Below are 26,174 nucleotides of genomic sequence, written 5' to 3'. Positions count from 1 at the left end.
TAGGTCCCTATACTCCTCCTCCTGCCCACTCCTGATGCAGCCCACGATAGCAGTGTTGTCAGCGAACTTTTGCACGTGGCAGGCCTCCGAGTTGTATTGGAAATCTGATGTATATAGGCAGAACTATACAGTCAAAAATACGTTGTAACAATGCATACTGGTGCACATGTAGAGAAGTAGCAGATACATTCAAGATCTATTTAACACTAGAATCCCTGAAGCCTATGAAAAAAGTCATAATGCTGGGCTACCTTAAATTCCATCGCACCTCCTCATCAGCATCTTTGTTTTGCAAATGTGTCAATCAGCACACGCAAAAATTTACACCGGGTGTTACAAACTCAAATCAAATGTATGTATTTATATAATAATAATAATAATAGCAGTTTACTACTCAAAATGGAGACAGCCTGGGCTCGAACCCACAACCTTTTGCTTATGAGACAGCAGCTCTTATCTCTGCACCAGCCAAGCAGACATGTCAACTTTCTGTCAATTGATATTCGGTCTTGGGTTTTTACTTATTGACAACAACATGTAAATTGAATGTTTCTTTTTTTATGTTTAATTCTTGACTAAAAGTGCGCTTGCTTTGTTATAACTTTTGTGAAAATGTTTATTTGACATTTGGATTTCAGTCTTTACACATTATACAGTTCATGTCAGCATTTTGTCATTATTACTATAACATGAAAAAAGTTTCTGTTTAAATTGTGTTCAGCATTTCTTGCCTCACATTTCCTGTCATTCTACATTTACCCAGATCGTTGTAGACATGAAACACACATAAAATGTATGTATTCTAAATAACAACATATTATTTACCCTATACAATTCCAGACACCTTACACCCAGATAAAGAAACTTGAGCTGGGAGAACTTCAGCTGTGTCAGTGAGGGATGGGATAGCAGGCTGTTTGCTGCTTGTGCTGATTGACATATTTGCAAAACAAAGACGCAGATGAAGAGGTGCAAGTGAATTTTTTCATAGGCTTCAGGGATTCTAGTGTTAAAACAAGAGTTTTCACTCATAAACACATACACCCATTCTACCACAAAATACCAGACTTTACAAAAGACATACAACATACCTGCATAATGATATGTACTAAAAACACAGTCTTGAACTCATAGTAAGTAACCTATACAGACATACAGTATTTAGCTAGTTGGAAGCGGGAAGAAGTAGAACATCATGGTACAGTGTGCAGCTAGGCACAAAATTTCCTTAAACACAGAAGGAATAAATCATGATGAGAAGAATTTTTGTGAATAAGTTGTAGTAAAAGTAGAATCCCACAGGGATTAATACTTGGATTGCTGCTTTTTAAACTCATAGATATGATCCAGATACAAAGTAAATAACAAACTGGGTATGTCTGCATATTACACTAAATTAGAGAAATTGGTGGATAACTTGGAATCTTTAAAATCATTACAAGGGACATAAACAGAACTCAGACTATACCACATATATGAAAGGTGCCATTTAGTGTAAATATATGAAAAGTTTAGTATAGAATAAAGGGGCGGCACGGTGGCGCAGTGGTAGCACTGCTGCCTTGCAGTTAGGAGACCCGGGTTCACTTCCTAGGTCCTTCCTGCGTGGAGTTTGCATGTTCTCCCTGTGTCTGCGTGGGTTTCCTCCCACAGTCCAAAGACATGCAGGTTAGGTGGATTGGCGATTCTAAATTGGCCCTAGTGTGTGCTTGGTGTGTGGGTGTGTTTGTGTGTGTCCTGCGGTGGGTTGGCACCCTGCCCGGGATTGCTTCCTGCCTTGTGCCCTGTGTTGGCTGGGATTGGCTCCAGTAGACCCCCGTGACCCTGTGTTCGGATTCAGCAGGTTGGAAAATGGATGGATGGATGAATAATATAGAACAAGTGAAAATATTAGATGAAGGTAAAAAATGTCTGAACATTAAAAGTATACCTAATGAAAATGATTTGGGAATTATTGTGGAATCAGTCCACATCCAGATTGTGTACAAAAGTAAGTACAAACATGAACAGGATTTTGGGTTACATTGCACAGTATATGTGAGAACAAATCAATGACATTAATGGTTAAGCTATTCAGTGCCATTATTGTGATCTGCTCAGCCATTAGTGTGATCTCACCAGGAATAAAGTATGCAACTTTACATAAAAGATATATCAGCACTATAGAAAGACCAGAAACAGATACAAATACAGTAGTAGCAGTACAGCAAAACCCCAACAGACAAACATTTGCACTTACATTACACATACTGTATATATACATATATAAATATACCCTAAAAATACAAGATTTAGTAAACAATCTTACACACACATTCAGTACTGATAGGCACATGCTCATGTGCAGTTTTATGACATATTTTGAGGGATAAATGATCACATCTTTAAAATAATACATATTTGAAACCTAATATTATAGTAGTAAGGTTGCTTTATTGATGCATGTTTGAGTGGTTTATTATAATAATACATTTTATTTAATAGGTGCCTTTCTTAGCACTCAAGGTCACCTTACAATAAAATTGTAGATCTTTGCATATCCGGTCTGTTTACTATTCAATTTTTTAGATTTTTAATTTTCATAATTAATTTTACTTGCTTGTTATATTCATTGGCTGTTATTAAATAATCATTTTAATGGATATGGATTTATATGGAGTCTCTGAATTGAACTCTCTGGACATGCTAGTTCCTGAACCATCAGTAACAGAAGGTTCACAAAATATCTTACAACGGCACGCACAGACATTCTGTCTTACACAGCCCCTCAAATTGCATTTTCACTGCAGCTAAATCCAAGGCATTGTGTCTTATTGTAGATCCAAAAGTGAGAGCTGCGCATACTTTATACTCACTGAACAGTAGATTCAAACCATATGAAACAAACAAGAATGAGGCAGCACCATGAGAGATGCCATTATGGAACTACATCATCCTTTGCACATAAACAGTAAAACACAGATGGGCTCATTAAGTTCTACAGACAAATAATAAATAGAAAGAAGCAAATGCACATGGTACGCAAGTAGACATAACAGAGGAGTAAAACAGACATACTGACAGGTAACTACACACACACTTCCAATATTAAGTACCAGTAATGGCGGACGGCACAATAACGTGCAGTGAATACACTTGACTTGAGCATTCCTAGTTCTCATCCTCTTTCTCTGTACGTTTAGCATTCATTTGCTCAGAGGTTGATGCTCTTGCTGCTTCCTGAGTAATAATAATAATAATGCATTTTATTTATATAGCGCCTTAGATCTTCTTTTCTCCACCCTAGCGGCCCACATCTTCTCTTCTTCCGTCGGCATCTTTTCGCGTTAAAACTGATTAAGTCAGTTTTTGTGTTGCAATTACTTAATACGTTTTTCTTAATGTTTCACTTAAGCTGACACTTAAGTATTCAATCTGCCCCAAAAATGATTAAGCCGTACGCATGCACCACACAGCAGCTCTGCTGCTGAGAGTTGATTCTACAATAAATAAAATAAAAATAAAAAGAGTAATAAAAATCATCACCCCAAAAGCAGACAGTAGACGTTATGTAGTATATGTGTACCAAATTTCAGGTCAATAGTTCAAAGAGTGTGCGAGCTACAGGGGATTTAAAGTCCAGGACAGAAAAATGAACAGCCACGGTAGCATATTATATAAGAAGATATATTAACAGGCGGAGTATCAGCTATTTTTTAAAAATACAGGCAGATGTATAGGAAGGGAAGCCCTCACACAGTCACACACAAAGAGTTAAGTAAACCATGGCTATAGCCATGCTCACATCAAGCTACTGTGGCTTATTCTGGTCTAGACTTTGTTATGTAATGTCACCTGAATTGGCAGGTAATAACCTACTGAAGGAAGATACTGCTAAGCTTTTCTCCTGAGACGTGCTCTGTTCAGATGAGCGGCAGGTCTCGTCAGTGGGCTGTAATTTCAGTCACTCACTGAGCATTGTTTGACTGCCCCCATGCTGGATTGGTGTAGGGGTTTCTAACTCTTTTCAAATATAGTCTTTTTAATTTGCTTCATGATCAGTTTGGCAAAGACAGTGACAGCTGCACAGAGCTGCTGACTCAGCTGAATGGGTCAAACTCTGGCTTCACACATGACATTCATGAGTCCAGGAGACTTTTTTGGAGTGCACATAGTCAATAATCATGTTTACTTCTTTTCATCTGTCAAACACAGCAAACACACAGGGATGTCTTCCAGCGTGATCTCACATTTCCACAGCATGTCTGCTTCCTGTCCTCAGCAACATAGTTATATGATCTAAACTCTCAATATTCCTCATTGATTTTCTTTAATAATGTGCTGTGCTCTGCACTCTAGAACAAAAGTAAAGTATATATAGAAACAAAAATACCCATTTAAAAATGTATCTGCAGATTACCAAAGTCAGTACAAGCACTAAACACTTGTCTGGACAGGATGACTGTAATCCCTGCTGCCATCAGGTGATTCTAGTTCTACTTAAACACGATCAGATGACTCCTATTTCCTGGTACAGTGTGGTCCCATCACCTAAATTTCTATCTCAGCAAATTCAAGCAAACACTAGACTCCTGACTCTGATGTTATTGTAAAAATGAGACCATTACTCCTCCATATTGTAATCAAATAGTCTTTACTGTCCAATATGATAATAATAGCAGTCCTCTTCTTACTTCTTCAAATTGACTAGGTCATATTAATTTCAATTTCATCAATATTTCTCAATACTGTGTGATCTGAAGATGTCAAATTTTATCTCACATCAAGTGACACATACTGATGTGCAGTTTAGTTAACCCACTGTAATAAAATCCTAACACATCAAGATCAAGTAAAATATAATTTAGGAAATCTGTATGAACAGGTAACCCTTCACTGCTCGTCTAATCACAATATCCACATCAGGGTAATTAGATGATCGCTTCTCTGCATCTCAGTATAAAGATGTGACTGACCACTTCTGTAGATGACCTCTAAAACCCACCTCAGTTTGGTTGTCTGACCTTAACTCCTATCTTTACAGCAATTCTCCTTTCCCTCCTCTGTAATTATTTGATCACAATTTCAGCAAGATCAGGTGACCTTCACTCTGCACCAGGCAAGCAAATTCAATAAAATGAAAGCATACAAAGGAAATAATAACAGTAATTGTGCACAGTCCTATGACCACCTCATTGGATTAGAATACCATTCACCTATGGTCATTCAAATGTATTGACAGGTTTCAAATGTTACATGCTGTCTCCCCTAACAGTACAGCAATACAAAAACAAGCCATCAAATCCACCACCAGGACATTACAAATGAAGGCAGCCCAAAAAAGAAAATAAGTGTTCAGCAAGTGAGGTAATTCAATGCAAAATGAAGGGACTATAAATAATCACTTGTTTATGTTGAGGCCACTGAAATACATTATGGACTGAATACTAAAAAGCATAAGCTGTTTTTTTTACAACAGGGGCAGACTGGCCATTAGGGCATTTGGGAAATGTCCAGTGGGCCGTGAACTCTGGTCTGGTCATGGGCCGGCCATTTCTTTTTTTTATTATTCTAAACTATTAAACTGCTAAACATTATCTGTCCGCTACTGTGATTTATACAGTCCTATATAATATACTAGCAAAATACCCGCGCTTCGCAGCGGAGAATAATGTGTTAAAGAGGTTATGAAAAAGTAAAGGAAACATTTTAAAAATAACGTAACATGATTGTCAATGTAATTGTGTTGTCATTGTTATGAGTGTTGCTGTCATATATATATACATAATATATGTGTATATGTGTGTGTGTGTATATATATATATATATATATCTATACTAATAAAAGGCAAAGCCCTCACTGACTCACTCACTCACTGACTGACTCACTCATCACTAATTCTCCAACTTCCCGTGTAGGTGGAAGGCTGAAATTTGGCAGGCTCATTCCTTACAGCTTACTTACAAAAGTTAGGCAGGTTTCATTTCGAAATTCAAAGCGTAATGGTCATAACTGGAACATATTTTTTGTCCATACACTGTAATGGAGGAGGCGGAGTCACGTATCGCGTCATCACGCCTCCTACGTAATCACGTGAACTAAAAACAAGGAAGAGATTTACAGCACGAGTCACACGCGGGAACGAAGGTAAATGACGTTAATTTTTGACTGTCTTTTAATACTGTGTAAGCATACATATTAAACACATGTGCAATTAAACGTGTGCATTTACGGTGGTGATTTCTCAGGCTTAAAAGCTCGCCTTTTACTAAAAAGGTAAATGCAAAACTATTTTCAATCAGTTTATTGAAACGCTCCCGTTAAGGATTGCAATAACATATTCGCGAGATAAAAGAACGAAGTAGGGGGAAATGGAGGAAGAGCCGCAAACAGCGAAGAGCAAAAAATTAATTAAACAATTGAGAACGGAGCGAGTTAAGCATACAAGCATGTTCGTAAGGGAAACAAAGCACGGTGTAAAACGTAAGTTTAAATTAAGTTTATAGAAACACTCCCGCTGCGGATTGCAATAACATATTCGCCAGATAAAAGTTTAATGAGAAGACATGAGGTATAAACGAACCACACGCCGTGGCGCAACGTTAGGGGCAACAGTTTCAACCATTCTATGATCTGCTTCTCGCAACTGAAAGACGGCACATGGCGGATGTTAGCCGACTTGCTGACCGCAACGTTAGGGGCTTCAACTATGGTGCTGACGCCACATCTCAGTGCCAACACTTTGCAGACTCTACTTAAAAGACACGCCCTCCTCACTGGACAGTTAAAAAGACAATCAAACTAACGATGACATCAAGTATTACCCAATCAAAAGTAGGAAAGGAGGCATCTTCATAAAATGCGTGTGGGATGATTTGCATGACACGCTGCTTTAAAAAAAAAAATGATAAAAAAAATACAGGATAAATCCCGTCCAGTATTGATTCAAAACGGGACACGCAATTTCATTCTCAAACGCGGCACGATTCCGTATTTTAAAGGGACGGGTGGCAACCCTACAGTGCCAGGTAACCACCCATACAATCAGATTGTGATTCAGACTAGGAATGCAATGAATGTAATTACCCCGATCTACATACAAGGCGAAAGTCTTGCAACATTCACAGATGATGGTTTGGGATAAGTACACCATACAACATAAAAGAGCTTATGAAGCCTTGAACCGAAAAAAGCAAGATCTCAGAGATCGTAAAAAAAAAAATAGGACGTAATGTCGTTTTACTCGCTGTAGATTTTAGTCAAACATTACCAGTTATTCCACGAGGGAGACCAGCAGATGAACTCAACGTGTGTTTAAAATCCATGCTTCTCCCCACGCTCGGTTTATATGTCGCGTGTTCTCGGGTAGGTGCACCAAAAAATGTATACATTTAAGCATGTAATGGGCAAACAAAAAATGAGGTATACCCGAAGGCACTGCAGTAGTACTTAATGTAACTTTACTTCTTAAATGTTAATGTTTTACTGTTTAATAATTTATACGCTTCTTATATGTTGTTCAAATTCTTTTATCAAAATACCACTGACAGCGCAATGCAACGATAACATGGAGTGAATACACCATACGCATCCGCCCACGGCTGCCCTGCTGTGCGCAGATAGGAGTTGATTCTACAATAAAATAAAATAAAGATAAAAAGAGTAAAACAATCATCACCCATAAAGTGGATAGTAGACGTCACGTACTATATGTGTACCACATTTCAAGTGTATAGGTGAAACGGTTTGCGAGCTACAGGTCATTTAAAATCCTGGACAGACACACAAATTGCCACGGTAGCAAATTACAGAAGAAGATTTTACTGTTTAATAATTTATATTTATATGAAATGTGCTTCTTATATATTACTTCATATTCTCATATGATAATGATGTTAATGTTTATATTGATTTCTGTGTTGTTAAAACTGCATGTATGTGTGTATATGTGTATATATATATATATATAGACTAGCAAAATACCCGTGCTTCGCAGCGGAGAAGTAGTGTGTTAAAGAGGTTATGAAAAAAAAAGGAAACATTTTAAAAATAACGTAACATGATTGTCAATGTAATTGTGTTGTCATTGTTATAAGTGTTGCTGTCTTTTATATATATATATATATATGTATATATATATATATATGATATATATTATATAAACACACACATAAACATATATATACACATACATATATATACATATCTACATATACACATATCTACATATATATACATATACACATCCACATATATATTCTTATATATATATATATATATATATATATATATATATATATATATATATATATATACACATATAAACATATATATATACACACATACATAAACACACACATATACATACACACACATTATATATATATATATATATATATATATATATATATATATATATACGTATACATATATACATATACATATACACACACAGACACATATATATACATAAATATTTACATATCTACATATATACACATCTACATATATATACACATATATATTACATATCTATATATATATTATATATATATATATATATATCTAGACATACATACATAGATAGATTGACACATATATATATACATATCTACATATATATATATGTAATTGTGTTGTCATTGTATGAGTGTTGCTGTCATATATATATATATATATATATATATATATATATATATATCAAAATACCCGCGCTTTGCAGCGGAGAAGTACTGTGTTAAAGAGATTATGAAAAAGTAAAGGAAAATTTTAAAAATGACATATGTATATGTATATATGTATATGTATATGTATTATATATATATATATATATATATATATATATGACAGCAACACTCATAACAATGACAACACAATTACATTGACAATCATGTTACGTTATTTTTAAAATGTTTCCTTTACTTTTTCATAACCTCTTTAACACACTACTTCTCCGCTGCGAAGTGCGGGTATTTTGCTAGTATATATATATATATATTTGCAAACTGTTTCTTCTTCATTGAGGTTTTCTCTTGGAGAGCTTTTTTCATTTCATTGAAAATTAAAGCAGCAGCTGCCAAATTATGTAGCTTTCTTATTAATTTTTCAACATTGTGTAAAATAACTTTATAAAGTAACATAAAAGGTTTAAATACTGGTTATCCTTTTACGCTAAAATATTACTAAAGAGATACAAAAAAAGTAAAATGCATATGTTCTTTTTCTTTAAGGAGATTAAATATTACTGAAGAAAGAAAAAAAAAACTAAAACAGCCAAATGGGGGCTATGCATACAAACTTAAAAGGTTTAAATAAAACAGAAATATACACTTTTTATTTTTACTTGCTTAACTTGTGGAGGGTGTATCCTGTAGCAAAGCCCTAACTTTTTTCGTGAAAGCCCGTTTCAGTCAATAAGTCTTAAAAACAGGTGTAAAGATATTGACAATAAGCTACGCAAACCCACCAAGATCTTCCTTTCTTAAAGAGAAGTAAGGCAGTACTTATAAGCTTACATATATATATATATATATATAGACATACATACATATATATATATATCTATATCTATATATATCTATATATATGTATATCTATATATGTATATCTATATATATTGTGATAGTTTGAGTTCTCCGTGACCTCTTGAACCCTCAGACTAGACGTCAGACACCAGGTAAAAGTCCAAATATAATATTTATTAATATAAATAAGTGCACAAAGCACCCTCCTCTCCACAATACTCAATAATAATAATAACAATAATCAATAAACAATAATACTCCACACTCCCAGACACTTTGCCACCCTTCCTCCCAGCTCAGCTCGCCATCTGGGATTTCCCATAGTCCTTTTATAGTCCTGATCCGGAAGTGTTTCGTCCTCTGTCCATGTGACTAGGAACACTTCCGGGTCATATAAAAACTCTTCTTTACCCTGGAGGCACGTCGTTTCTTCCTGTCATGTGATCTTGACGCACCTCCGGGTTATAGGGCACATAAGAGTCCGACAACCTCCCTACAGCGACTCCTGGAGGCCCCCATGGTATCCAGCAGGGCTGTGCATATAAACTACAAAGTCCATGATGCCCTGCTGGAATTCGGGGCACGTTCATGCTGTCGGGAGAGCTCCTCCTGGCGGCCTGGGGGTGAGGGCCGGAGTAGAAAGCCGTCAATCCTTCACAATATCTATATCTATATCTATATATATATATATATATATATATCTATCTCTCTCTCTCTCTCTCTATATATATATATATATATATATATATATATTTCTAAATCCCCGCGAAGTACTGCTTTTAAATTTTTATGAAGAAGAAAAGCTTTTTAAATTGAGGGAAAATATCCCAATAGCAATTTGTTAAGGATCTGTTTTTTTGTGAAGCAGCCTTAACACAGCTTTTCCGCTGTTTTAGAAACGAACGCCATATAAGGTCTTCCTTTTTCCTTGCTTCGCCAAGGAAAGAGCCTTTTTATTAAATCCAAGGGTCTTCGCTTTTTTTTTTGTTTGTTTATTACGATTGTTATACAGTTCTGTTTGTATACGACGTTGTCAGTTCAGCACTTGGGTTGTAATATGACCAAGCTGTGCAAGCTTACTGTTAAGAATGCAACATATAGTTGTACATGAGAAAAGCAATCTTGCCTCAAATCAATGGCAACCTTTTGTAGGTCTATGAACTTAATTTAAAGTTTAGGTTTACACGGTGCTTTCTTTCCGAAGTACCTGCACTCATGAATATGTCTGTATGCGTCAGTCGCTCAAATCCCCGCGCTTCGCACCGGCGAAGTACTGCTTTTAAATTTTTATTAAGAAGAAAAGAAAACCTTTTAAAATTGAGGGAAAATATACCAATAACAGTTTGTTAAGGATCTGTTTTTTTTGTGAAGCTGCGTTCACTCGAGAGATCACTTCGAGCTGACTTGCTGGCTAACCATAAGCGTTACCTGGTAGGTAACCACCCATACAATCAGATTGTGAATCAGACTACGAATGCCGTGAATGTAATTACCCCGAATCTACATGCTGTCAAATAAACGAACCACACACCGTGGCGCAATTTTAGGGGCTTCGCCTCTAGCGCTGACGTCCGAGGTTCGATTCCCGTATTGGAGTGAAGTGAGTGGGTGGTTACCTACCAGGTAACGCTTATGGTTGGCCAGCAAGTCAGGTAACATCAGCCACGGTGCCTTCAGTTGTGAGAAGCAGATCATAGAATGGATGAAAATAGTTTACTGTCAAATAATGCAAAGAGTACGCGACACCTGTTTCCCCCTTATTCTTGGCTCATCAGGCGTACACACTCACTGCACTTGCTTACAGTAATCGAATGTCGGACGTCAGCGCTAGAGGGGCTTCGCAGCGGTGAAGTATTGCTTTTAAATTTTAATTAAGAAGAAAAGAAAACCTTTTTAAATTAAGTCTTAAAAAGAGGTGTAAAGATATTGACAATAAGCTACGCAAACCCACCAAGACATGCAATCGTTTAAATCAAGGCGCAAGTCGAAAAACACCATCCCATAATATTAGTTAACGATTAACACATTTCTATATGTATTGTAAGCATACAATACAACTGATAATATGTTGTGCTTATTTATCTGGTGTACTGACATTTTTGCGCGTTTAACGGCTGAAATCTAACGTGGTTTGTGCCCTTCAGAATGAAAAGAGTTTGCATTTACCTTTTTAATAAAAGACGAGCTTTTAAGCCTGAGAAATCACCCCGTAAATGCACACGTTTAATTGCACATGTGTTAATATGTATGCTTACACAGTATTAAAAGACACTCAACAAGTACACAGTATTAAAAGACAGTCAACAATTAACGTCATTTACCTTCGTTCCCGCGTTTGACTTGTGCTGTAAATCTCTTCCTCGTTTTCAGTTCACGTGATTACGTAGGAGGCGTAATACGTGATGACGCGATACGTGACTCCGCCTCCTCCATTAGAGTATATGGACAAAAAACAGGCTCCAGTTATGACCATTACACGTAGAATTTCGAAATGAAACCTGCCTAACTTTTGTAAGTAAGCTGTAAGGAATAAGCCTGCCAAATTTCAGACTTCTACCTACACGGGAAGTTGGAGAATTAGTGATGAGTGAGTCAGTCAGTCAGTCAGTCAGTCAGTCAGTGAGTCAGTGAGGGCTTTGCCTTTTATTAGTATAGATCACATTACGTCATCAAGTTGGTTTAGTTGTCAGTACACAACGTTGTAGCGAAAAAACTGCTTTTGCCATTTCTGTTTCGATACCACTACATTTCGGTTAGCATATACATTATTGCAATTTATTTTATCTCATATCTAGTATTTAAATTCTTCAGTACTAATAATTATTTAGATCATGTATTATTCATTTTATTGTTCTTTGGTCGTCAGAGTGAGCGATAATTAGTGGTTTTCAGCTGCGATTATTTGTACGATGAAATAAAGTTATAAAGCACAGGATAGGAATTTTTCATGTTAGGATGGAACATTTATAGTTTATCGTTAAGTTAATGGAGCATTTCAATCATTTGAGGTTTTCATTATAACCTTGGTTATAATTTATTCCATTGTAAATTAGCAGCTATTAGTCTACTGGCACTTGGACATGACATTGACATTTGACATCTACTCTAATAACGTGTAAGCCGTGTTACTAAATTTTTATTTTTCATTAAATGTTATTTCTATGCATGCCATCAAATTTTAAGTTGTGTCTAACAACAGTGTACAAATTAAGTTTGGCAACAGTTTAGATCGAGTTCATATCATAGGCTCATAGCAAGTAGCGAGCCACGTACTCATCACAAATTTTAAGAAAATTACAATGAATAATGGGCCGAGTGGGTCGACCTCGTCACTTCACTTGTTGTAGGATGCCCAGGCTGGCTTTGAGACCCAGTCCGCTCCTGCCTACCCACAAATAAGCAGAGACAAGGAGCGCCCTTCCAAAGACACTTTTGAAAATCACAGAGTAGGCCCTGCCCTGCAAGAGATCATTCTATTTCACTTCACAGTATCTTGCTTTACTGTATAAAGTATAATTAAGCAGCACTATGAGCAGCGTAACAGACACTAAAATAAACAGACTTTGTTGAACAAGTGCAGTTCACTCACCGATACGCAGGGAGTGGCGGTCACCGGCGATGTTTCTCACCCACATCGCTAGGAAGAGCAGATGCGCCCAGGCTATGAGCATCTTCTATGAATCCTCATGGGGCCTTTCAGGGTGTCCCCATTTCATAGTCACCTGTGCAGAAATAGTAAAACAGTGTCAAGAGCTGCATGACTTGAAAAACACGTCTTTATTATAACACCAGCGTCAAAAAATTTCTTGACAAGCAGAGTAACCTGAACTTCTCAAATGTAAATTTCAGCATATTTAGACCTGACAGGATCTGACTCTACATGTGAAACAGCTGGTTTCTGGGATCTAACAGGATCAGAATCCAAGAGGTGAACTGTACAGTACTGAGATCTAGCAGTATTAGACTTCAGGGTACAAAGAAGCAGTGTTTCAGGACTTCAGAGAACTATACTGTAGAAGTTAAGTTACATAATGCAGGGATCTCTGAAATTACCTTACAGAAAAATAGGTGTACAACCCTGATGATGGAATTATTAGACTGTAAAAAATGTCATTTCATTTTCTAACCAGCTTAATCCAGACCAGGGTTACAGGGGGGTGCTGAAGCCTATCCCAGCTGGCATAGTGCTCAAGGCAGGAACAAACCCTGGACAGGACATCAGTCCATCACAAACACACACACTCACCAAACAAATGCTAGGATCAATTTAATGTTGCCAGCTCACCTAACCTGCATGTCTTTGGATAGGAAACTGGAGCACCTGGAGGAAACCCACGCAGACACAGGGGCAAAATGTTAACTCCATGGGAGGACCTGGGATGCAAATCCTGATATCCTTACTGTGAGGCAGCAGTGCTACCACTCTGGCACCGACTGACTGATAATTGAAAAATAAATGGCACTTTGAATAGATTCTAGAATGTAAAGTTGCAAAATGCTGCAATCTAACTGCATCAGTCTGGTAGATTTTAAAGCAGCTGGACACTGAGATTTAATGCAGTTAGATTGGAAGATATAAAAATACAGTATCAGATATCAGAATAATAGAGTCAGATGCAATGTTGAAAACAACAAGTCACTGAGACCCGAACATGTTAGACTCACAAGACAAAACGTTAGAATCCAGCATCACACTGTATAATAAAAAATACGGCAACTGCTCACAAATTAGGCAGAAATCTTCTAGATACTGAGGTTTAACTAGAGCAGACACTTATGGAGTATAAAGGTGCAGTGTACTGTAATCTGGCCCAAACTGGTAGGGTGAAATGATGCTGTATAAAACGCACTCACTCTTTGGGCTGTCATGAATGGGTTAGCATACAAAATGAGATGAACTATAGTTCAATACCCAGCTGGAAGACCAGCATAATGGACGATCCAATGTGTTGCAAGAGCACCATGACAAAGTTGCTTGAAGCTCCCTTCCCCATCCAGGAGGCTGTCATAGAGGGCCAATGTAATGAAAGCCATAGGCCATAACAAGGGATGGACAACAACAGGAATGGATGAACATTTAGTTCAGGATGGGTGGTGTTCCCTATTTTACATAGTTGGGAGGCAGGGATAAGGGATGGACAGAGACAGTACAATAGATGGCAATGTTCCTCTGGCATGACTCCAGCAGGGCTGCAGGGGAGTTGCAGTTCTGGAGGGTAGTCATGTTGGGGTCCCTGCGTGCCTGTATTCAGGAGAGGACTCCCATGTTTTACAAAGGTTTGGCCTAACCTAAAGGAGCTTACTATGTAAAATTTTGTAGCACCAAAGTACTCCTGGGTCCGGCATTAAAGAAGCTGCACCACCTCACTCAGACCGAGTCGAAGTTGGGAGAGGAGGAGGACAAAGCTCACCCTGGGAGGAGTAGAGGAGAAAGAAAATGAAGATTTTTTTGTGCTGGACTTGAGAAAAAGCCTGTGTTAAAGGTATTGTCTTTAATAAAGGAGGTATTTGAACCCGGGAGTGTTACTCGTGTAGTGGTGTCTAGAGTTTGGGCATCTGAGATACATACTAGTGGCCATAGGTTGAAAATTGCACTATTCAATAGTTCCGGTGTGTTCTTTCTTTCCTTTAATCCTTTTTGTGTATCCCTTTTTTCTATTTCACATTTTATTATTTTGGCGTAACCTATTCCTCTGTCATATATCAGTTTGCCAGTTTGTTTTCTTTCACTACCTTTACTTCACAGCCTCTTGCTTCCTTTTCATAGTAGCTTCCTTTATTTCTCTCTTTTACTATTTTTCAATTTTTTCTGACATTTACTAATTTTCATGCCACTTTATCTCTGTACTTATCTTCACTACCTCTCACTCTGTCTCTTCCATAGTTGTCCCTTTATTCATTATACCCTCTGCCACATTTTATTTTCCTTCTTGTATCATAATTTTCTATTTTTAATTAACCACTCCCAACTTTTAATCAATAACTTTCTTTCTTTGTGACTTTTCTATCAGGTGTTTTGTTTTTTTCATTCTTCCCTTTTTAATTTTTTATTTAGCTCTACTATAACCACCTGCAGAGCATCTTCATTTCACGCTCCTTCCTAAAGTTAATGGATGTGCTGTTGACACCTAATTATCTAGTGTCTTTATTTACCTCTTGCTTCAGCTTAACTTTGGCATGGTCTGCAATAAGCCTCTAACTGTGTGTCTGCTGATGACCAGAGGAAAAGCACTTCCTTTACTTTTTCTCCCTGCATGTGGATTTTCTGTACTTTTCGAACACTCAATGAATCACATTACATCTTCTAATTACATCCCTGCCATGCTGGTAATCTGAGGCAATACCTGCTTGCCCTTCCATGTGATGCTACATCACTCTTCTTTATTCAGATTTCGAGGCTTTTTCACAGAACACCACTCACTATTAAATTGAACTGCCAAAGAAGTGAAGCTAACACATTGATTGGCATGAGAAACAGAAAAGACTTACAAGAGTAACCCATTCTTCTAGGGCACACTCTGGAATCAAATGTGCACTGTGTAATCTGTGTCAATGCAATAAATACACATGTTTCAATTAATCTTTACTTTATTTAGAGTCTTTCAGAGGCACAGAGAGAGAGAGGAGTATATTCACTGATTATTTTACAATGTACTCAACAATATAATTCAAAGTAAAATAAAATAATGATACCAAAACCTACCTTCAGGCCATGCAAAGTTAGAAGATTACAGACTGAGGTCCAATCAGTCCAATGCTAATGAAGCACCGTTAACAGAGTATCCAATCACAAGACACTTTACACAGCACAACTCAAATTAACAAGAAAATAAAAGGCCAGAGGAGTGACGTCGTGCTCCCAGATCCTGCATTCTCAGTTTGAATGTTGTGCTTGGCTCTTGTGTATGTGTGTGGAGTTCGCAAGTTCCACCACTGCAAGCATTTCTTCTTTCTCCAGGTACTCTAGTCTTCCTCCAGTGTCCCGTTGTGATTGCAGCTGGCCGTGTGAGAGTATGCAAGAGTGAGCCCCGCAATATACTTAAGTCCTGTCCTGTTAGCCTTGTCCCCAATAGGTTATGGTCTCTTGTGTCTTTTAATTGAACAGTTTTAGCAATGTTTTATGATAAATTCAAGAAGTGTAACCAAAAGGACCTGAACTGGTAGAACAAGGGAATAGACTCAGCATAAGCGATGATAACACAGCAGAATCAGAACAGTAGGCACAGCAGAGTAGAGAACGGGAAGCTCTAGATTTAGACAATTAAATCACAAGAGAATCTTTATATGTGGTTTGAACATAAGCACCAAAGTAGCTTTCTGGAAAATGGAGCCATAAAGTTAAACAGACATTTTCCAAAAGATTTAAAACAAGCTTGCTGAATAATAAAGAGACAGATGTCAGATGTGTGTTTGAGGGATCTGGCTGGCCCATATGAGACAAGCACTGATTATGAGTAATTAGACTTGTTATCATTAAGAGCTCTGAAAGTTATGAGAAAAGCTTTAAAGATAATAACATTTTGTTCTGTTACAGTGAATTTGTGTCAAGAGATATATTTATAGTATTTGGTCCATGCCATATTTCTGGCAGCAATAGTTTGAACCTGTTGAAGCCAGGCAATATTTTTTTCTAAGCAAACCACTCAAATGCAAATTGCAGTAAAAATGCAGAGGTGGTGCATTCTATTAAAGAGAAGGAGGAAAAGGAGAAGGGAGAGGAGGAGAAGGATCAGGCTCTTCACTGTTTTTGAGAAATGCGCCCAAGGTAGGACTTCCCAAACTCAATATCCTTCAGTGTCCAACTACAATGGCAGGACACAAGATCTTCTGAGAGGCAGTCAAACTCTTGAGCTGACCTGGGGATCATGTGAAAGGCAATTCATTTTTGTCAGGGATTGGTGTAGATACTGAACAGAAACACATAAAGTATTTAACACTGACACACTCCACAGGAGACCGGGGAAATGCTACAGAGTGCTCAATTTGCTACCAATATTAACAGACTGAATGGAAGCAAAAAGCATCCAGGAAATGCATATTCCAGGAAGTCTGATGGGCATTGTAGTTATCAGCAGTGAGGTCAAAAAGAAGTAGCAAAGACAGAGATATCAAGTATCACTAATGTTGTATATAAGAGTTGTATTGGTGGTATGGCAAAATCCAGACTGAACAGGGCCAACAGATAGTCTTCATGTACAGGATCAATTCCAAAAATTATTAATTTATAGACTTGGTGATGTAAAAGATAGATTTGAAATTAGATGGAAGTTACTGAAAAGCCTCAGGATAAGGAGAAGGAGAGTGTGACAGATGGCCATTGCCCAAGCCCAGCCAGGACACCCTTTCTCTATATGTACCAGGGGAGCAAGCATGGACTGTGCAGTACCTCCCCTGGACCACTTGGTGGCAGATACCCGCAGGGTTCCATGGGAGATGGACTCCTCCACAGCCCTTTTGGGATCCGGGGTGGCTGTAGTTCAGTCACACCCGGAGGTGCAATCGGAGGCAGGTGGTCAAGCACCTGAAGCACTTCCGGGTGAGCTATAAAAGGGGCCAGAAGCCACCACTCCGACAGCCTGAGTCGGGAGGAGGACAACACTTGCCGGGAGGAGTGGTAGTGCAAAGAGTAGTGTGTGTTTTGCTTTGGTTGGTGCTTTTGGGATTGTGTACTGCCTGTGGGACACAGGGAAGATGTGCCCCACAGGTGAAGAAAAATAAAGGTTTCTTTACCTTTATATGTGCCTCCGGTGTCAGTCTGTGTCGGGTCGGCGCCTATATAGTGCCTTTGTTACAAGAGATATGGACACTACCAGTGCAAGATGAGTCACAAGAAATTTAACAACACCTGCAACATTGAGCTATATGAGCAGTACAGGCTGACACTGGTCAAAATGGGTGAGAGTTTTGTGTTTATCCACTTTGGCAGAATCAGCTTAGAGGTGCATATGATCCATAAATCACAGAAGCTAAATTGAAATGGATGCTTTTAACTGAGATCAGTTTGACCTTAGTGGCCAGTAACTCACCCAGAACCATATCAATACTAAGAGATGCCACTCTTTGATTGCCAGAGGCTGACTTAGAGGGACAGGTTCATCAGTAAGAATCATGAATCTCCATTCGACAGGAGCTGATTTAAGTACTGGGGTACATCACTAATAAATGTTAGCATTAGTCCCTGACTGGCAATGTCTTATTTTGTTATGCTGAATCAGCACTGAAAGGCAGCCAGTTTTATCCCTGACTAGCAGGGGCTTGACTCAGTGAGCAGAATTGCTACTGAGGCCTGACAGTGCCTGACTGGCAGTGACACATTCAGATGGTTGGAATCAACAGTTGAAACATCCATATGTGATTGGCAGAAAGAGCTGGACCGTCAGCGAATACTACAAATTCATGAATGGCACACATTACAACAGAGGGTGGACAATTTACTGAGTGTAGGCTGGAAGATGTTTATGTAGGTGGGCTCAGAAGCGAGAACTGTCAATCAGCTGCTAGCTGAGGCTAACTCAAGGGACAGGATTATCAGAGAGATGGTAGAACTTGCTTGACAATGACCAGTTTAGCACAAATTGTCAATTTCTGTTTCATAGAGGCAGACTCAAATGGGCAGGCTCAGTATGGAGAGACTTTGATTCTTGATCGGCAGTACCTTACTTTATGGATTTAAGTAATTAAAGGGAGCAGGAATTTTCTAAGTGGCAGAGACTAGCTGAGAAGATGGACTTATCAGAGCACAGTATCAATTGTATCAATTCTCATGTACTACATGGTGATAAAAACACTAGCATTCTCACCAGTGAAATGTAGTGGCTCATAGCTGGCACAAATGTATATTGTCTAGTTGCACTGGGAAAGGATAGAGGGCTAACTGGAGAAGTGGCTCCCCACATACATAGTTATTTTGTAGAGGCTGCTCTCTTCCAACTCTATGCCATATCACCAATCTACTCCTGTGGCTCAAATAAAACATGAAGACAAAAGGCTGCCACACATCTAGGCTTCACTTGCAGTGGAATATTTAGGGTCTTATGTACAGTGTACTGTTTTGTGCTTTGCACTGGAGGCATCTGCTGAGAAGATTCCTACTAGAAAAGTGTAATCTACCAGTAAAAGAAAAGGCATCATAATTACACATAATCATACTTCAGAATCTAACGAAGAATTCACACTGAGTCATATTTTGAAATTTACAGATTAAAGAGCAAATACAAATTAGGGGCAGATATGGACATTCAAGGAAAATGCAGAAAAGTTTCTTAGGCTAGCCCACTCTCTTATTTCTTTTCCTCTTTTCTTTTTTAACTTCTTTAATACTGTGTTATGGTACATTTCAGCAGCTCTGCTGCAGAAGGATCTAGAAAGGTCAATGCACAGAGCCTTTCAGGGTGTGTTTAGCTGAAGAATTCTTTCAAACCTGCGTCTGCTACCCAGCGGTATTTACTCTGAGGGTCTCACAAAGACTATAGCTTTTCAGAAGAAATGAGCCACATCTCTTCACTGATACCTCCTCTCATGCTGACCTATACTTACAATTAAACTTGTGACCACTCTCAAGAGACTAGAAGATCAAAATCTGTAGGATACCAGCGCTGCAAGTCACAGCAGTATGTGGAGTAGTTACCCAGCAAGATTTGGCTGTGCAGTCCTCAGGTCAATTTGAAACGTTTTATCTTTTTCCAAAAACACTTGTATGCCTAAGGTGTAATTGGAAATGAGAGAGGCAGACTGGAGAGAGAAACAGCTATCAACCACAAGAGAAAAGTAGTCTGTAAGTTAAACTTCCAATAAAAAAATCTGCTTCAAACTATTTCTGAGACAGAAACGAGGACATAGTCCAGGATTTGGGTATTAGAAAACCTTTAGAAATTCCTAACAGAAATAACCTGGCTGCTATTCCAGGCGTATGTCTTCAGCAGTACCCACGTTTCTTAACTGAAAGGTGTTATAAACCCAGAAAATGGCTCCGCCATGTACCTTAATCTGTGTGTAACAAGGTCAATAAATAAATAAGTACACATACACACAACCATTACCTTCTACTGTGGCAGAGTGGTGGCTCCGGGGCTAGGGATCTGCACTGGCACTTGGAAGGTGGCCGGTTCGAATCCCGTAAATGCCAAAAGGGACTCTGCTCTGTTGGGCCCTTGAGCAAGGCCCTTAACCTGCAATTGCTGAGCGCTTTGAGTAGTGAGAAAAGGGCTATATAAATGCAAAGAATTATTATTATTACTGTCTGTACTAGAATACAATCCAATCACACAGAACTACTCAGCGTCTTCTTCTCACATAAGTAAACAAGGCAATCCAAGAATGGGAAAGGATATGGGAAACTGTGGGAATGCAAATCAATTCTGGCCCAAACTACATTGAGTTGGGGCTCGCAAAAGAAATTATGTAGCTACTAAACATCTCTCTATTACTGTCAACACAATCTCAGCAGAAACAAAAACATCTTTGACAACAGCATGGCCAAAAAACAGGAGGACACTTTCTTTTGTACAAAGTACAAAATTATGTGGGTCACAGGAAGTGCTAGGGAGTTTTCTTTCTCATTAACTTAAAACAACTGTTCATTGCTCCACAAGTGAAGCAGAGCAAAAATAAAATGCACAGGCCACAACATTCATCACACAGAGTGCTGGAGCAGTCTGCATTATAGGATGGAAAAGAACAGGCACAACTGGCTCAAGCGTAACTATTATGCTATGCAGTTCTCCATATTTTACAACTTGCAATACAATCTAGAACTGGCCTACTGTTAGACCTACTCCTAACATTTCATCATGAAAAGGTTTCACAAAATGGAAGGTCAATTTTTACATCCTTGAACACCAGATATGAATTTGCACCCATAAGCAACTGCCTGTACCACTTATTACATGAGGCACTTTAAGACAAGTGGATGTGTGTATCTGTGTGAATCTTTGCATGTGATGAATGCAGGTTTCTTTGTAATTTGATGTTTAAGAGTGACTGTGACTTGTGCATGCATGGTGTCTGGATATTCAGGTTTCTGTAAATTTGTCTATGTGTATGTTTTCTGTATGATCGTGTGTGTCAATTTCTGTGCATGTATATTACATATGTATGTATCTTTATGTGTGTATTCTTTTCAAATTTCTGTATTGTATTCATTTGTGCTTGCTATGTGTCAGTGCCTCATCAAGAAGGCAGGTGCATGTCTGTAACTTGTGTGCATGTGACAGTGTCTGATCTATATTCAGAGGCGGACTGGCCATTAGGGCATTTGGGCAATGCCCGGTGGGCCGCGGACTCTTGTCTGGTCATGGGCCGGCTGTTTCATGAAATAAATTTTATGTACTGGTTACTGTTTGACATTAAAATTAATTTCTAAACTACTAAACATTATTTGTCCGGTACTGTGATTTATACAGTCCTATATACCGTATTACGTCATCAAGTTGTTTTAGTTGTCAGTACTCAACATTGCAGCGAAAAATTTGGTCAAAACTGCCTTTTGCCAATTTCTGTTTCGATACCGCTACATTTCGGTTAGCATATACATTATTGCAATTTATTTTATCTCATATCTAGTATTTAAATTCTTTGGTACTAAATTAGTTTAGATTATGTATTATGCATTTATTGTTCTCTGGTCGTCAGCATGAGCATTAGTGGTTTTCAGCTGCGATTATTAGTATGATGAAATAAAGTTATAAAGCACAGGATAGTAATTTTTCATATTAGGATGGAACATTTATAGTTTATCGTTAAGTTAATGGAACATTTCACTCATTTGAGGTTTTCATTCTAACCTCGGTTATAATTTATTCCATTGTAAATGAGCAGTTTGATTATCAAGTTGAAAATAATTGTTTCATACCTGTAATCACTTACTTTGCTTGAGGCTTTCATGTTGATGTTGGAGGAGAAAAGTATCCTAGCCAAACTTGACACTAACAGTATTGTTGATGATGTGGCTGCTAAAAGCAGCGAACTGCGTAAGCTACTAGCCTACGGGTACTGGCACTTGGACATGACATTGACATTTGACATGTTCTCTAATAAATTGTAAGCCGTGTTACTAAATTTTTGTTTTTCATTAATTTTTATTTCTAAGCATGTCGTCAAGTTTTAAGATGTGTCTAAACAGTGTACAGATTATGTTTGGTGACAGTTCATATCATAGGATCATAGCAAGTAGCGAGCCGCGTACTCGTCACAATATTTTAAGAAAATTACAATGAATAATTGGCCGAGTGGGTCGACTTCATTACCTCACTCATTGAAGGATGCCTGGGCCAGTTTTGAGACCCATTTCACTCCTGTCTATGTGTTTGTCTGTCTGTGCATGTGCATGTCTCATGTGTCTATGCATGCTATGTGAGAATTCACATGTTACTTGTGCCTGGTATGAAAAGGCACCTGTCTGTCTAGAGCAGGGGTGGGCAGATTCAGTCCTGGAGGGCCGCAGTGGCTGCAGGTTTTTGCTCCAACCCAATTGCTTAATAAGAAGCCCTTATTGCTCAAGTAACACTTCAGCTTCACTTTAATTGTCTCTCTCGTTAAGATTTTGAACCCTTATTGCTTATTTTAGTCTTAAACAGCTGTATTCTTGGTTTTTAATTGCTCCTAATTAGCAATACCATGCAAATGACAAAAGAGACCAGCATTTCTCCATTTAGCTTGTTTTCATTTACACCTGTGTGTATTTATCATGCACTATTTGGTTTAATTAAATACTTGGAAGGAAAGTGAAGAGAAAAAAGTGAAGCACTGAGAATTACTCGTCTGTTTTAGACTTCAAATCATTTGGATGATATCCTTAGAAAGGAAAATAAATCTAGGATATGAGAATGACCTGACATGGCAACGTTACAGCACTAGCAAGCCATGCAATTAAATAATTGACAAGGATTGGTTTCTAATTAAGCAACTGGGTTGGAACAAAAACCTGCAACCACTGCGGCCCTCCAGGACTGAATCTGCCCACCCCTGGTCTAGAGCAGTGGTTCCCAAACCTGGCTTCAGGTTTTTGTTCCAACCAGATTCACAATCGGTGATAATAATCGATACCAACTGATCTCATTTAATTAGCACGTCTTTGTTATTCTTCTCTTATTCTGCATTCAGAAAAACAACAGTATGGTTTTTACATTTACTGTAGACATTTAGAAATATCTTGTTTTTTTTTTTCTAAAGCTATAAATGCTTAACTCTCTTTTGCTGTTTTCCTATGTTTTTCACCTTTTCCTGTGTGATTTGCTCCCTTCATTTAACCCTAATAGTGACAATTAACAACAAGTATAGCAGACACCCAGGATGATGAAAGATGCAACAACGTCAGTGTCAGACCCGCTAATTAGTAAATAATCAATTAAATAACCAAAAAACCTGCAAAATTTTGAAAAATACGTTGAAAATAATGTTAACGACTTAAAAAAACTATATATTCCCCATATAACTGTTCATTACATTTTAATAAAAGTCTACCAAACTTAGTTTGTAATTTCTACATTGACTCCAAAACACATAAACAGGGAAATAATGACTCCCTTAATTAGCCCAGGAGTCCAATGAAAAACAGACGTTAGTTGGAACAAAAACCTGCAGCCACAGGGGGTCCACAGGACGGAGTTTGGGAATCACTGGTCTAAAGTATGAATGCCCCGTTTCTGCCTGTAATTAGTCTCTGTGTGTGGTGCACCTGTGTCTGTTATTATGGTCTGTATTTATATTTGTGATAATATGAACATGGCTCTATTTGTCTATTAGGTGTGCATACTTTTCTAGAATCTTTTCATTGCTCCCCCAGTGCTAAAATTCAACTTTTTTTAGCAGAAGGCATCAATTTGGAAGTTACAAATCAAGAACACAAAGATGTCCTTAAAAGCTATTCTTTACAGACAATATTCATGGTGATGAACCAAAAGTTTCAATTCTTGTGAAGCATTTGCATCTGTAACATACATTACTACGGAACTTACTGCTTCAGACAGGGATGAGAGCCTTTCAGCAAATAATTAGTGATCTATGTTGTGACATCTTCAAGAATCTAGCAGGTTGATATGGACATATACATGTGAATTTCTGATTATGGCTATATTGCTTATAAAGCACATGCATATTAAGGCATTTTTCAATATTACTACAGCTGAGATTCAAAAGGGTGACTTGAAAGCGTAGCCTTATAATTCACAGTTTGAGGATTTAACACCGCATACTGACAGAATAGGTGTGAAGAAAAATTACCACTCAGTAACAAAAAACCCCATTAAAGCAAGCAGTGGGTAATGCCCTCCACTACAGTGAACACTGATCAGTCTCAAGGGTGGTGTCAGGAATGCATTATCAACTTTTTATTTTATCACTTGTTTATCAATTTAGCATTATTACTGTTGTATCATCTTCGGTACAGATTGTTTTTTCTTTGGCACTTCCATTTTGTATTTTAGTTTATATGAGCCTTACCATTTTGTGTTTCTGGATTTCATTTTTGTGTATCTGCCAGCTATGAAAATAGATGGTTACTAAGCATACTGTATAAGACATGCATCATGTGATCAATGACATTACAGCAACAATGCTGTATAATATAGCCTCACTGTTAGACTAGTGACCAAACATTATTTAAAAATAAAGGAAAAGTTCAAAAGAAAACTGTCTTTGAGCACTATTTTGGTTAGAATCTTCTGGTTTCAAATATCCCTGAAATTTGCAAATAATCTCTCAACCTTGGCTGTACTCTAACATGTTTAAGAGTGTGCAGGAGGAGAAGGAAAAGACCAGAAAATTAAGCATAGTTGAAAGCAAAGCACTGGTCATATTCAAAATAAACAAGCCCATCTTTTAAGGGTAATCAAAAGTCAAAGTCAAGAAACAGAATGTAAAATCAAACCCAGGAAAACACATAGGTAGCTATGATATTCACAAACTTGGCTACAGAAAGCTCTTTGGAGCCAGTTTATATACCATTGCCCTGATGATAACACTAAATGCAACTCCCTGGGACATGCCTTTAGAAATGCCCGTTTGCATCATAGAAACAACAACATTTATTTATACTGTATATCACATTTTCATACAATGTATCTCAAAGTGTTTTACAAGATGACAAAAAAAAGTTACAAGATGAGAAAAAAATAAGATTAGGTTTTATATATTACAGAATAAATAACAACAAAACAAGGTAAGATCAGATGGCTAGGAGGACAGAAAAAACAAAGAAAAAAAATTCAGTTTAGGCTGGAGAAAGAAAATAAAGTTTGCAGGGGTTCCAAGGCCAAAAGTCCACGTAGCACCCACTAGGCCTTGTACCTAACATAAATGTTCCTAAATCAAACCTCTTAGTTTTCATGCTTCACATGACAGGATTTGATGAAGTTAGTCTCATGAACAGCTGAGACATCCTCCTTCATTCCAAAATGTCAGGAGGCTGCATGGTGCCTTGATCAGGTGGTGGTGGTGGCACAGATCGCCACCACTGAAGATCCAGAAAAAAACAGCAGAGAATAGTGGGAATTAGTACAAATAACAGATCCCTGAAGAATATGATAATTCTGTGCCCATATAGTCAATTAAGAGTACAACTGAAAAGTAACTATAAAAAAGTCAGACTAAAATAATGAGTTTTTAAACATTTTCCACAGTATTAGCCTGACAAATTTCTGTAGGTAAAGTATTCCAGCATAACAGCAGAAAGC

General features: G+C 37.8%; 2 protein-coding genes across 5 annotated transcripts in view; one reads left to right on the top strand and one right to left on the bottom strand.

The window, feature by feature from the left end:
* grik4 (glutamate receptor, ionotropic, kainate 4) overlaps window positions 1-26,174 on the bottom strand; it is a 539,446-nt gene that overhangs the window by 193,337 nt on the left and 319,935 nt on the right. For all 4 annotated transcript variants that reach the window (XM_051931923.1, XM_051931925.1, XM_051931924.1 and 1 more), the window contains one exon: window positions 13,094-13,226. In XM_051931923.1, the coding sequence (XP_051787883.1) occupies window positions 13,094-13,175 (82 nt within the window). In that variant the 5' untranslated portion in view covers window positions 13,176-13,226. The remainder of the gene's footprint in view (window positions 1-13,093; window positions 13,227-26,174) is intronic.
* The window catches only part of LOC114656856 (40S ribosomal protein S25), a 1,002,297-nt gene that overhangs the window by 935,962 nt on the left and 40,161 nt on the right, over window positions 1-26,174 (top strand). The window lies entirely within an intron of this gene.

The sequence above is a fragment of the Erpetoichthys calabaricus genome, chromosome 9, assembly GCF_900747795.2.
Source record: "Erpetoichthys calabaricus chromosome 9, fErpCal1.3, whole genome shotgun sequence".
Lineage (NCBI taxonomy): Eukaryota > Metazoa > Chordata > Cladistia > Polypteriformes > Polypteridae > Erpetoichthys > Erpetoichthys calabaricus.
The sequence above is the reverse complement of the archived record's forward strand: the minus strand, read 5'-3'. Positions and strand labels throughout refer to the sequence as shown.